This window comes from Oryctolagus cuniculus, chromosome 5, assembly GCF_964237555.1.
Source record: "Oryctolagus cuniculus chromosome 5, mOryCun1.1, whole genome shotgun sequence".
Taxonomy (NCBI): Eukaryota; Metazoa; Chordata; class Mammalia; order Lagomorpha; family Leporidae; genus Oryctolagus; species Oryctolagus cuniculus.
In genome coordinates this window covers 117,484,730-117,499,133 of record NC_091436.1, presented here as the reverse complement: position 1 = coordinate 117,499,133, position 14,404 = coordinate 117,484,730, and the positions used below count along the sequence as shown (strand labels likewise).

At 40.1% G+C, this 14,404-nt stretch overlaps 1 protein-coding gene across 1 annotated transcript in view; it reads left to right on the top strand.

Moving 5' to 3' along the window:
• EFHC1 (EF-hand domain containing 1) overlaps positions 1-14,404 on the top strand; it is an 83,670-nt gene that overhangs the window by 65,253 nt on the left and 4,013 nt on the right. The window contains exons 8-9 of the mRNA XM_051855624.2: positions 3,095-3,308; positions 3,713-3,860. Coding sequence (XP_051711584.1) covers positions 3,095-3,308; positions 3,713-3,860 — 362 coding nt within the window. The remainder of the gene's footprint in view (positions 1-3,094; positions 3,309-3,712; positions 3,861-14,404) is intronic.

Genomic DNA, 14,404 nt, shown 5'->3' with positions numbered 1-14,404 from the left:
AAATATTATGGACTACTGTGGGCTAGACATAGTTCCAGGTAGTGAGGGTACAGTGGAGAATGAAAATGACAAATTGCTGCCCTCATAGAACGTAGATTCTAGTTGACATTCTAGTTAATAAATGAATACATCATAAATGATGAGTGGTAACACATACTGTTAAAGCAAGAGACGGAGATATTGTTAACTCTTTGATATGCACTAAGTACATGGTATCTTTTCTGGGATATTTTTACCAAAAATGCAAAATGAAATGCACGAAGAACATTCAACAAAATAATTGCTCAATAGTCTTCAAAAATGGCAAGATCAGGGCTGGTGCTGTGGCGCAGCGGGTTAAAGCCCTAGCTTGAAGCGCTAGCATCCCATATGGGCACTGGTTCTAGTCCCGGCTGCTCCTCTTCCAATCCGCTTTCTGCTGTGGCCTGGGAAAGCAGTGGAGAGTGGCCCAAGTCCTTGGGCCCCTGCACCCACGTGGGAGACCCGGAGGAGGCTCCTGGCTTTGGATCAGTGCAGCTCCAACCGTTGTGGCCATCTGGGGAGTGAACCAGCGGATGGAGGACCTCTCTCTCTGTGTCTCTACCTCTCTCTGTAACTCTATATTTCAAATAAAAAAAATAAAAGAAAAAAAGAGAAAAGTGGCAAGATCATGAAAGACAAGGGCATAGTGAAGATCTATCACATATTGGAGAAATAACTAAATTTTATGTGAGATCTTAGATAGATCCTAAAACAGAACAAGAACATTTGTGGAAAACCAGTGAAATTTGAACCAGATCAGTAATTTATTTATAGTATTAAACTATTCTTAGTTTCCTGCTTTTGATAACTCCACTATAGTTATGTAAGATATTATCATGCTGGGACATTTGGGTAGGGGTACATGAGAATTCTCTGTACTAGTTTTGCAGTTCTTTTGTAAGTGTAAACTTAGTTCAAATGATCCAACATTGTTACATATCAGGTTAAGCTGCTGTTTGCAATGCAGGCATCAATATGAGCAGATTGGAGTCCCAGCCGCTCTTCTGCTCCAGCTCCCTGCTAATATGCCTGAAAAAGCAGTGGAAAATGGCCCAAGTATTTGGGCCCCTGACACCCATGTGGGAGACCCAGATGGAGTTTGTCTCTTGGCTTCAACCTAGTCCAGCCAGTCCCAGCCTTTGTGGCAATTTGCAGAGCGAACCAGCAGATGGATAATCTGTCTATTTTTGTATCTCTATCTCTATCTCTATCTCTATCTCCTCTATCTCTATCTCTCTGTCTCTCCTCTGTAATTCTGTCTTTCAAAAAAATAAATCTTAAAAATAAGTTCAGTGTCTACAAACTATATTGACTATGTTAAAAACTGATTAAAATTTTAAAAATTGTTTTATTTGAAAGATGGGAGAAACACAGAGATAAATAGCTTCCATCCACTGGTTCACTCCCCAAATGGCCCCAGTGGCCAGAACTGGGCCTATCTGAAGCCAGGATCCAGGAGCTTCTTCTAGGTCTCCCACTGGGTACAGGGGCCCAACCCCTTGGGCCATCCTCCACTGCTTTCCCAGGCATATCAGCAGGGAACTGGACTGGAAGTGGAGCAGCCAGGACTTGATTCAGTGCCTTATGGGATGCTGGTGTCGCAGGCAGCAACTTTACCTGCACTCCACAGTGCCAGCCCCTAAAATTTTTTTAAAAATTAAGAAAAAATCAAACAAAAATAATAGTTCAAATAAAATTTTTTTAAAAATTCTAGTTTTAAAATATTTCTATCACAATGAAGCATTGCTACTGTCCCCTCAACTCTCTTAGTATACCCCTGCTTAAAATTTGTACTTTATTCTAAGTCTGAAAAAAAGCTTTGGAGGGTTGTGAACAGAGGAGAGATGTGATTTTATTTTTATTAACTATCCTGTAGATATTTGTTTAAAAATGTTTTTATTATACAGATGTCCAACCAAAAAGGTCAGGTAATGCTATGAGAAAATTATTCTGCAAAGAATAAACTTATTGGCTATCCTGAATAGATTAGAAATTATTATGTAACTTATTTCATAGTCTGAGAAGGGGTGTGCTGAAGTTGGAGTGTGAGAGGATGATCAGGAATAAGCATGTTTGTATTAAAGCTTAGTCAAGACAGAGTTTATACCTTAAGTATTATTATTTACTTGAACTTGTAAACCAATCATGGAGACTACTTCTATCCTGATAACTCTTGGTGATTTGATTTTGGAAAACGTTTTGTCTATAAGGTAGTTTCTCTGAATCATGTTCCATTCTATGATTTTTTTTACTACTCTTATTCTTCTATTAAATGTTATTTTAAAAATTATAAGTATAAATGGATTTGTTTTAAAAACTAAACCTCGCATAATTGTCTCAAGTTGAACATTATGTCAGCTAAGCAGTCTAAAATTGGCAGAGTGTCAGACAGAGTATAGCCTGTGGGGTCAGCACAGTGGCGTAGCAGGTAAAGCCTACGCCTACAGTGCCAGCATCCCATATGGGAACCGAATCGAGTCCTGGCTGTTCCACTTCCAGTCCAGCTCCCTGTTAATGTTCCTGGGAAAGCGTCAGAAGATGGAACAAGTGCTTGAGCTCCTGTACCCAGTGGGAGACCCAGAAGAAGCTCCAGGTGCCTGGCTTAGGCCTGGCCCAGCCCTGGCCATTGTGGCCATTTGGGGAGTGAACCAGCAGATGAAAGATTCTCTCTCTGTAACTCTTGCTTTCAACCTTTCAATTAAATAAATAAATATTTCAAAAACAACATGGCCTGTATCTTTTTTGTTTGGGACACATGATGCTTTAAAAGAGTTGGAATGAACATTTAAAAATCAGAGGATTTATGGTGTATTCCAGACTTCTACCTTTGGAAAAACTGGAAGATACATTGGACTTCATATACCCACAGGGCAGTAGTCAACATTAGTTGAGTTGAGGCCTCCCTTAGATGAGGCATGTACTCCTGGGCCACTGAAGTACCCCTATGCAGTTTGTTTATATTAATATAAACCTAACTTGCTTCATTTATATTAAATACCTGGCCCCTATAGACATTTTTAGGGTACCTGGGTACATACACCTTCATAATATCCTCTTTTCATCACTTTTCTAGGAATCTCCTATCCCAGAAGACAAAAATCGCCGCTTTATCTTCTCTTACTTTCTAGCCACTGACATGATCAGTATCTTTGAGCCCCCAGTTCGCAATTCTGGTATCATTGGGGGCAAGTACCTTGGCAGAACTAGAGTTGTTAAGCCACATTCTTCAGTGGACAACCCCATCTACTATAGCCCTGGTGACTTCTTCATTGGTGCTGTGATTGAGGGTAGGTCTAAACACAACTCAGAATTTTCTGCTGATTGGGTGAATGGGCTTAGTTAGAATTTCATTCATTTAACCCTGGTAAAAGGCAATTACGTTTATTCCAGCTATGGGAGAGCTAATGTTCTAAAATAATATACATATATATTAGAATGTCTTACTCTTCTTTCTTATCAATTAAACTCTAAATTGGTAATGTTTGTAGATGTTGCCACTGAACTTTTTAAAGACTGACTAGTGAACTTCTGCATATTAGTTTTTAGAGCTATTATTGAAAGTTCTTTAGTCCGGGTCACAAATGCATGGCTCTCAATTTGTCATTTCTCATTTAAGGGTTAATATTATTTTTCTTTGTGAATGCATGAGGGAAACATAGCCAACCTAAGTTTATTACTACCCTCTCCACAGTGTTTGGCCATCGGTTTGTTATCCTTGATACAGACGAGTATGTTCTGAAATACATGGAAAGCAATCCTGCCCAGTACTCACCAGAAGCGCTCTCATCAGTTCAAAGTCTTATCCAAAAGCGAGAAGCTCCAGCATCAAAATTGGAAAAGTATGTCTTGACTGCCTAGGTTTCACTTTAGCTTTGGCACATAGGAGATATTCAGTAGATTTTTGACAAAGTGAATGGGTAATCGCATTATACATTTTTTGGATTTCCTCTACCAGGTTAAGAGTTACTCAATATACACAGAACACTCCCTGAGTTCACTATAATAAGAAGCTTAGAACTTTCTCAACTCCATTTATTTAACAATTACTGGATGCCTACTAGGTTTCAGATACTATCACTAGATCCTTGGGCTTTATTCAGTAAGCAGAAGAGATTAGAAATTGCTGCCCTGATGGAGTTGTTGACCTTCTAAGCATAAGGAGAGAGACAATCACACAAATAAGTAAATTATATATTATATTGGATGGTAAGTGCTATGGGGAAAAGGAGCAACATATGACTGATAGGGATTTCTGAAGGGTGGCAATGTGTTAGAATTGAACAAGATAAGTGGTTCCACCCTGAGATAGTGACATTGAGCAAGTACTTGAAAGTCAGGAAATTAGCCAGGTGGATGCTGGAGGAAGAGCTTTTCAGGAAAAAGGAATGGTGAATTAATTTTCTTAATTAATGGTAGCATGTCCAGCCTAGAGTACTCAAGTAACACTGGCCAGAAGTAAGCCAGTGACAGTGGCTAAAATGGATTCAATGACAGAAAAAAGAGTAACAAATAGAATTAGAAAATTAACAAGGGACCAGATTATGTAGAACCTACTAGGTCTTTAGAAAGATGTTGGCTTTTCTATGAGTAAAATGGAGAGTCACTGGGAGGTTCTGAGTAGAGGAATGACAAAATTTGACATTTGTTATAAACAAACTACTCTGCTGTATTGAAAATAAAATAAGATGAAGATTAGTTAGAAGAATATTGCAGTAATCCAGGCAAGATATGGTGATACATGGACCACAGCAGCATTAGCTGAGGGGGTGGTGGTTTGCTTTGGATATATTTTGAAGGTAGAGTAAGTAGGACTTTAGATGGATTATATAGTGCATGTTAAAGAGAACAGTAAAGAATGATCCCAAAATTTTGGGCCTGAGCAATTGGAAGGAAGGAACTGTCATCAGCTAAGGTCGGAAAGATGTAGACTCTGGGTAGAGAAGATTTTTTTAGGTGGAGTAAGGATTTTGGCTTTAAATATCTGAGAGTGGCACAGGCTGTTGGATATGTAAAAGTGGAGTTCAATTGATCTGGGCTGGAGCTGTTGCTGTGGCAGTGTTGGCATGGAGATGATACGACATTGGATAAAATATCTAAGGAAGTTATTGTAGATAAAGAGAAAATAACTCCAAGGACTAAGCTGTGGAGCTGTCAACACTAAAAGTTAAAGAGACTCAAAAGATGACCAAAGAAAGAGGAAGAAGACCAAATGAATGTGATATTCTCAAAGCCAAATAAAGTTCAGGCAGTTCTCCCTTTCTACTGTAGTGCAAGACTGTAACAATGATGATTAAAAATAAATTTTAATAATGAATCAAAAATTTGCTATTGTTCTGCGACCTTTAAAAATTTTTCTCACAACATCACAAACTGATGGTCATAAATGTATAGGGAGAGACTGGCATTGTGGCATAATGTGTAAGGCCACCACCTGTGACACTGGCATCCCATATGGGCACCAGTTCATGTCCAGCTGCTCCGCTTCTGATCCAGCTCCCTGCTAATGCACCTGGGAAAGCAGCAGAGGATGGTCCAAGCACTTGGGCCCCTGCACCCTTGTGAGAGACCGGGATGAAGCTCCTGGTTCCTGGCTTCAGTCTGGCCCAGCCCTGGCCATTGTGGCCATTTGGAAAGTGAACCAGATGATAGAAGACATCTCCCTCTCTCTAGCTGTAACTCTGCCTTTCAAATAAATAAAATGAATCTCTTTTTTAAATGTATAGGGAAAATTTTTAAACGAGTTTTTAGTTGTTAATACAATAGAGAATAATAAGCTAATTTTTATTCAACACACTATAATATAAAACGTTGGGAATGTTGAGAATTAAAATGTTTTCTTCTTTGTAAAGAACTCTTAAGAGTAGTTTGAGCAGGAGTGGGCATTGTGAACAGTGGATAAGCCATCACTTGGTATGCCTGCATCCCCATATCAGAGTGCCTGAGATTGAGTCCTGTCTCTGTTTCCAGTCCAACTTCTTGCTAAGTGCCTGGGGGGGGGAGGGTAGCAAGTGATGGCCCAAGTGTTTGGATTTCTGCCACCTCTGTGGAAGACTCAGGGGAATTTTTGGCTCCTGGCTTCAACCTGACCCAGCTCTAGCTGTTGAGGGCATTTGGGCAGTGAATTAGCAGATATGTATCTAGAGTCTTGAAAGGTAACAGTGTCAGCATTGCCACAGGCAGCTGTTTCTTCTATAACTTTTTTGGTTTTGTAGTTTGTTTGTTTGCTTGTTTAAAGGCAGTAAGAGAGACAGAGACAGAGACAGAGGACTCCTGTCGCTGGTTCACTCCTCAAATGCTTCTAACAGCCAGTACTGCGCCAGGCTGAAGCCAAGAGCCAGGAACTCAGTCCAAGTCTCCCTCGTGGGTGGCAGGAACATAATTACTTGAGCCATCACAGCTGCTTCCCAGGGTCTACATTAGAAGGAAGTTGGAGTCAGGAGCCAAAGCTGGGAATTGAATGCAAGTACTCCAATGTGGTACACAGGTGTTTTAATGAGTAGGTTAAATGCCTGCTCCCTGTAACTCCCTTTATGGAGTAAATTCCATTTAAATTCCATTTACTCTAATTTCATTTCTAGTGTTACCACTTTTTGTTTCATTTTAAAGAATATTTAATCATTGACATTTTTCTTTAAGTTTATTTATTTTTACTTATTGGAAAGGCAGAGCAAGAGAGAGAGACAGAGACAGAGAGCTCTTCCATCCACTGGTTCATTCACCAAATGCCTGAAATAGAGCTGAGCTGGCCAAGGCAGGAGTCAGGAACTCCATCTGGATCTCTCATGTGGGAGGCAGGGATTCAAGTATTTGAGACATCATATACTGCTTCCTAGTGCGCATGTTAGCAGAAAATTGGTTAGGAAGTGGTGGTGGGATTCAATCCCAGGCACTCTGATCTGGAATGCAGGCATTCCAAGCAGTGGCTTAACTCACTGTGCCACCATCATGTTTTGTTTCTTTGTTGTATTTTCCTCTTTTGGCAATCCATTTTTATAAAATACCACAGGAATGTATCACTGAGAAACAGAGACAATGCAGCTATACACTTTATTGTTTGTGAACTGAAAACTTGATGCACAGTGACTTATCACCAACAGACTTTGAAAGAAGTGACATGATTGTCACTGATCATGATGCACATCTGCTATTTACATCATGATTAGTGGACTAGATACCTGACAAAGAAGGTTGTCCTTTCTTCCACTACCCACAGTTAAAAAACTGTTAATAAACTGTGGGTAACTGGAATTTGAGCCATATTGGGGGATGACTAGGTTACTTTACTAACTGGTTATAATTGGAATTCATGCATGACAGAACTGTGCAAATCCAGAACTGCCTGTATATCAAGGAAGACAAAGTGATTCATGGTGTCAAATGGGGATCTAGCAGGAAATTGAGGACCTTAATGTGGAGTTTTAGTGGAATGGAAGATATAAGAAAACTTGATGTGAGTAAATTTAAGAGAGAATAGGAAGAGAGAAACTTTAGACTGAAAGTGCAGTCAACTTTTTTGAGGTTTGGTGCAGAGGGGAACAGGGAAATAGCAGTAGCTAGCTGGCAGAGGAAGCAAAGTTGGAAGAAGGTTTTGTTTTGATTTTCTTTCTGTTTTAAAATAGAAAAAGTTACAGCATGTTTGTGTGTAAATGGGAATAATTCTGTAGAGAGGAAAACATGGGTGGATGTGTGTGAGGGGTGGAGAGAAGAATTGCTGGAGTATGTGAGAGAGGATGAAGTTTACTGAACAAGTGGAGGAACTGGCTTTAAATGAAAGCACTAACTTCATCTAGGGCAGCAAGTCTCAGATCTTTTGGCCTCAGGACACGTATATACTATTTTTTAGAAAGTTTTTTAATAAATATAAATTTCATAGGTACAACTTTAGGAATATAGCGGTTCTTTCCCCCATACTCACCCTCCTACCCCTACTCCTGTCCCATCCCATTCTTCATTTAGATTAATTTTTAATTACCTTTATATACAGAAGACCAACTCTATACTAAGGAAAGATTTCAACAGATGCTTGTAGGTAGGTAGTAGATATGGTTGGGGAGGCCCTTCTGATTGTTTCATTGCATTCAATGTAGCATGCTGTAGGAGTGATGAAAAGTTGTAATATGCTTTATTTTGTTGGATATTTAAATAGGATAAATGTATATAAAATAACATGAAAATAAATACATAGCATTATTTTATCTACTACTAACAAAGAAAAAATTGTCAGCTATAACCATACTCTCCACCAATTGAAAAATGTGTCTTAATTCAGAGATGTTAAAATGTACAAAAAGAGGCTAAAGTTGTGGTATTGCCTCTGCCTGCAATGCCAGCATCCCTTATGGGTGCTGGTTTATGTCCTGACTGCTCCACTTCTGATCCAACTTCCTGCTAATGGCCTGGGAAAAAGCAGCAGAGTGTCAATTACAAGATGAAGGAATTGGAGTTAGCATTTGTTAGCCCGGGTGTTTGAGCCCCTGCCGTTCAAGTGGGAGACCTGGAGGAAGCGCCTGGCTCCTGGCTTCAGCTTGGCCCAGCCCTGGCAGTTGCAGCCATCTGGGGAGTGAACCAGTGAATGGAAGATCTCTCTCCGTTTATCTCCCTCTCTGTAAGTCTGTAACTCTTTCAATAAATAAATAAATCTTTTTTAAAAAAATTATGAAAAAAACATTGTATCAGGACTAAAAGAAAGAGGGTAGGCACAAAAGAAAGTGGAGGCTGAATGGACTAGGGCAGCACTTTGGTTGCGGGACTGCATTAAAGGCCTATTTGATATTCATGATCAAAGATTTAAATTAAGTATTTCACAAACTTTTTCTTCTATAATTCTCCAATGTCTAGGTAAATACCAGCAGACACTGGACATCTTCCTTCAGTATACTACAAGCAAAATATCTTTTTTTTTTTAAATGATGAGAAAAAATGCCACTGGAGCATTTAAAATAAGACACCAATAAAAATAAAGAGAAATCCAAGTTCTAGGATAAGGGATCCACTGCTATCCTTTTTTTGATCCTTATCTTTCCTCTCTTCTCTTCCAATGGATCAGAGAGATGAGTGAGAGAAAAACACATGAAGATAATATGAATCCAAGTCTTGTACCTTCTGAGTCTTCTAACCTTTTTATCTTTGGCTTCTAATTGTCCTGTCTGATAATGAATCCTGCTCTAAGGAAATGCCAATCCTTTATTTGATTAATTATGCTAATATTAAAGAAAGAGGATCCTGAGTACCTTTTATGTCACGTGTCAACTACAAAATGAAGGAATTGGAGTTAGCATTTGTTTTCTTTGATTCAGAAAATTAGAATCGCATTCAGGTAACTGAGTATTGACTTTATATCTTGAAGTTCTTATGTTCTTTTGGTATTTGTAATCCTCTTGTTAATATTTGGAACCCAGACTGAAGGTTAACAAATGCAGATGGCTCACAAACCCACCCTCTACAGAAAACCAACCTGTGTGACTTGAATAGGTAAACACACGCACATTTGTGTGTATTACTCTTGTTCCATTAGCATGCCCATTTGTGCTCTTCTGCTTCAAGAGGACCCTCCTCTCTGGCCCAGTGATCCTTTTGATCCTTTCTTTTTCATTTCGAGCCACTACTCCTGAAAAAGTTTCCAAATATTCTCATTTCCTTTTCCATTTACTTTAAGCCCCAACCTCTTCCATATTCAATTTGCAGTTGGTTTCAAAGAAGAGATCAAATTATCCACTATGCTCATCTTCAATTTCCCCACTCTTTTATCTTAGAATATTTCTATACCATCACTCATCTTCTCTTTGTCCTCTTTTATCAGATATAAGTAGCTCCTCCCATTTCTCCAAACTTAATTCTTCTATGTTGTGTCTGTAACCACTTCCCTCCTTATTGCTCCAGAATCCAGACATTCTTCACAAATCGCTTTTTTAAAAGTTATTGTTTCCAAGTATTATAGCCTTTTTTCATGTGTTCATTAATTCAACAGATATTTGAGCTTACATATATGCCAGAGCTTATCTTAAATGCTTCAGCAAATATGTGAGAATCAGGAACTCATAATCTAGAACAGGGGTTGGCAAACTTTGTACAGGGACAGGGAGTAAATAGTTTGAGCTCTGTGGGCCACACCATCTGTCCTGTAACCGCTCCACTGTGTCCAGGTGGTATGAAAGCAGCCATAGATAGTATGTAAATGAAGAGAGTGGCTGCATTCCAATAAAGCTTTTGGTACAGAAACAGTCAGCAGCCTGGATTCATGGTAAGTATTACTATTGAGCACTCTACCACTCCTTTTTTAATTCTTCTCTTGAATTCTGCAAAAGTCAGCCTCTATTTCTCCTACCTCTCTGAAAGCCTATTCAGCATGTTTTTTCCTACTTCTGTCTACTACTTTAGTGTTTCTCAAAGTCCTAGTTTTGGTCCTCATTTGCCTTCTCTAGACTGATGACACGGAAGAGTATCTTTTGCTGTCCATCCTGAACCTACTCCTACTTTCCTGTCTGCCTGTTCAACATGTCTTCATCCATCTGAACCCCAGCACCTTGCGCCATGTGTATCTAAAAATGAATCTATTGTGACTTTCATGTTTCCAGTACACCTGATGTTCCTTATTCTCTGTGTGCTTATCCATCTCATAAAGTTGCGATAACGTAGGTAAAGCCTCCTAGAACCTGGCTCCAAACTCACCATACTACTTTGAAGCTATCACTTTAAAAAAAATTCTAAAGTTTTTAGTCTGGTATATAAAAACCACCATAGTATGGCTCCAAATGACCATTTAAATTAGAATTCTAGTCCCCCTTTTCCTACACACTATACTGCACTCAGGTTTATTTATTTTTTAAAGATTTGATTATTTATTTGAAAGGCAGAGTCTCTCTCTCTCTCTCTCTCTCTCTCACACACACACACACAGAGAGAGAGAGAGAGAGAGAGAGAGAGAGAGAGAGTCAGAAACAGAGACAGAGACAGAGAGAAAATCTTCCATCGGATGGTTCAGCCCCCAAATGGCCCAGGCTGAAGCCAGGAGCCTGGAACTCCATCCAGGTTTCTCACATGGGTGGCAGGAGCCCAAGCACTGCTACTGTCATCTGCTGCTTTCCCAGATGCATTTGCAGGGAGCTGGATTAGAAGTGGAGCAGCTAGGACATGGACGGACACCATATGGGATACCGACATTGCAAGCACTGGCTTAACCTGCTGTGCCACAACACCAGCCCCTTATGCATTCTGTTTTGTTTTGTTTTGTTTAGCATTCTCTTCCTGCTTTTTCTCAGGCTTTCCTCATTGTCTACAGTCCCTTCATTTTCATCCTGCTTGTCTAAGTCTCACATCCTTCAAAGACCAGGTCAAATGCTACCCTTCAGTTCAGCCCTTCCTGGTTCTCCCATCCTCTGAACGCCCCTTACATGGTGATTTTATTTATTTATTTATTTATTTATTTATTTGAAAATCAGAGTTACACAGAGAGAGGAAAGGCAGAGAGAGGTCTTCCATCCGATGGAATTGGCCATCCAATTGGCCGCAACAGCCAGAGCTGCACTGATCCGAAGCTAGGATCCAAGAGCTTCTTCTAGGTCTCCCATGCAGGTGCAGGGGCCCAAGGACTTGGGCCATCTTCCACTGCTTTCCCAGGCCATAGCGGAGAGCTGGATGGGAAGTGGAGCAGTGGGTCTCAAACCGGCACCCATATGGGATGCCAGTGCTTCATGCCAGGGCACTGTGCCATAGCACTGGCCCCCTTACATGGTGATTGATGGTAAATTCCTCCCTTCAGTTAGTGATTTTAAACTTTGTATGGGAACTCCCCACCTAGAGAGCAAAAATCCCTTTACTAGAGTCAGGATCCCATCACACCCATCCAGCAGTTTGTTCCTCTCCTCTACTAGAGCTAGCCTTGAGCTTAACATGTCCAATAAGCAGTTGCTAACTGAATGGATGAGTAGTTCTAACAGGACAGTCAAAGGAACTTTGTTAAAAATTAACCCATTTGATTCTCATAACAGCCTTTATGAGGTGGCTTCCCTCAAACATTCCTGTGTTATAATGTGGAAACTGAGCCACAGAGCAGTTGTTTAGTCAAAGCTGAGATTTTAATCAGATAGTCAGATTCAGAGCCCACACTTTATTACAATCTTTTCTGTTCCACCTGAGACAAGCACCAAGAAATCAGGGATCCAGCAGACCCCTAGGTGCCCAGAGTCTCTGGGCAAGTAACTGCCTCAGAATGAGTTTGCCTTTATCAGGGCAAAGGGGAGGCAGGCCCCAAGTCACAGACAGATCAAATCAAGAGCCAAGGTCAGACCAGGGGGTCCACACTGAATCTCTATAATTTAAACGGTTGCTTTCTTTTTATAAATTATCTATCTATCTATCCATCTGCTTATTTATTATTTAAAGGCAGGGAGAAAGAGATCTTTCATCTGCTACTTTACTCTATAAGTGCCTGCCACAATTAGGGCTGGGCAAGGCCAAAGGCAGGAGCCTAGAACTCCATCTGGGTCTCTCACGGGGGTGGCAGGGACCCAACTACTTGAGCCATCTCTGTTTACTCCCAGGGTCTATATTAGCAGGAAGCTGGAACTGGAAGCAGAGCCAGAACTTCAACCTAGGGACGCTGATGTGGAATGTAGGCATCTCAAGTGGCATCCTCACTGCTGCACCGAACACATACCCTGAAATGGCCAGTTTCAAGCTCTAACATAGTGTTGGTATAAGAGTTGCCCACCACTGAAACCAAATATTGTAGGAAAGGAAGAACAAGATTGCAGTTTGTTTGCTTTTTAAGGAAATATGTGAATTCCACTCAGTTCTTATGAAGTAGAGGATTTTGCCAGGGTGCTCATAGCAAAATAGATTTAAGAGCAGATTGAACTGTGACATCCCTCTTACCTAAGGGAAAGAATTAGTCATTCCTTAAAACTCAGTCACTTTCATGGAAAGTAAGTAGGGCTTTGGTGTGCTTGGCACAGAGTCTTTACCTGGCTTGTGCAGACCTCCAGCTATCTTTTAGTTGGCTGGTCCCTGTTTATCATAACCAGCTGGCCCCTGTGTGTTCCCTTGTTAGCCCACAGGAACAAAATCTTGCCCTAAAACTTGCATCTCTTATAGGAGAGTCCCTGACTTGAGCCACAGCAGTAAAGTAGGGGCTGTGACTTTAGCTTTGCCTTAAATAGTACCACCATTTGCCATCTCTCTGCATTTACTCTATCCTGCTCAAAGGCAGCAGGTGCCAGGGATATTTTCCCTGCTAGATGAAGGCATCTGGGCATCTGGCTATTCAGGGAAGGGAGTATTGTATCCTTCCCAAAATGAATGAATGATCACATTTTAACTCCCTGTGCACTGTGTCTGTAGCTCCTGGGAACATGTAAAAGATTGAGTTTGACTATTCTGCCACTGAAGTAGCTCCTTGACTGTTATTTATTTATAATTTAGTTTATATGATTTGAGTTGCCCCTGCTTGGTAAACATATACTACTTCTGTATAAGTAATGCCAAAGAAGTCCTTAGACACTGGAAATTTTTATAACAAATTCTATTATTTTTGTCTTACTATAAAAGTAACACATTGTCCAGAACAAAAACATTTAGGGAGTAAAAATGTAGGCAATAGAAATGAAAATATGCAAAAATATTTTTAAAATTTTATGACCCAGAAATGACTACTTCACATTTTATTTTTTAATATGCATATTGGAATATTTCCATAATTATGGAATAATTCCATAATACTATTTGACTGGCTTTTTTCACTTCATAGTCTGTTGTGAACATTTCTGATATCATAAAATAGTTTATAGAGCATTGACAATTTCATCTTATAAGTAGATATAACACTCACCTGGGTCATATATATATGAAGGGACCAGTGAAAAGATTTGTTCCCTCACATCTTCCATCTACCTACTTCTTACTCCTTATTCCCCTTGGGAACAGTCTCAGTCTCTCTCTCTCTCTTTACTATTTAGTTAGTTAGCTTTTTTAGAGGGAGGGATGGAGGTAAGGAGGAACAGAGACAGAGACAGAGAGCTCTCCACCACTGGTTCACTCAAGGTGAGTGAGACTGAAACTGGAAACGTGGAACTCAATCTAGGTTCCCATGTGGGTGGCAGGAACCCAACTATTTGAGCTATCACCTGCTGCCTCCCAGGATGCACATTAGCAGGAAGCTGGAACAGAAGCAGAGTAGCTGGGACTCAAACCCAGGCATTCTGATATGGGATGTAGGTATCCCAATGAGCAGCTTAATTAGTGAGCCCAACAATCCCCCACCCCATTTTTTAAATAGTGGATATCGTCATGGGTACAAGATGATATCCTACTGTGAATTGATTTGCATTCTCTTATAATTAATCATCTTGAACATATTTTCACATTTTTGTTTCATATTTTTTATTTG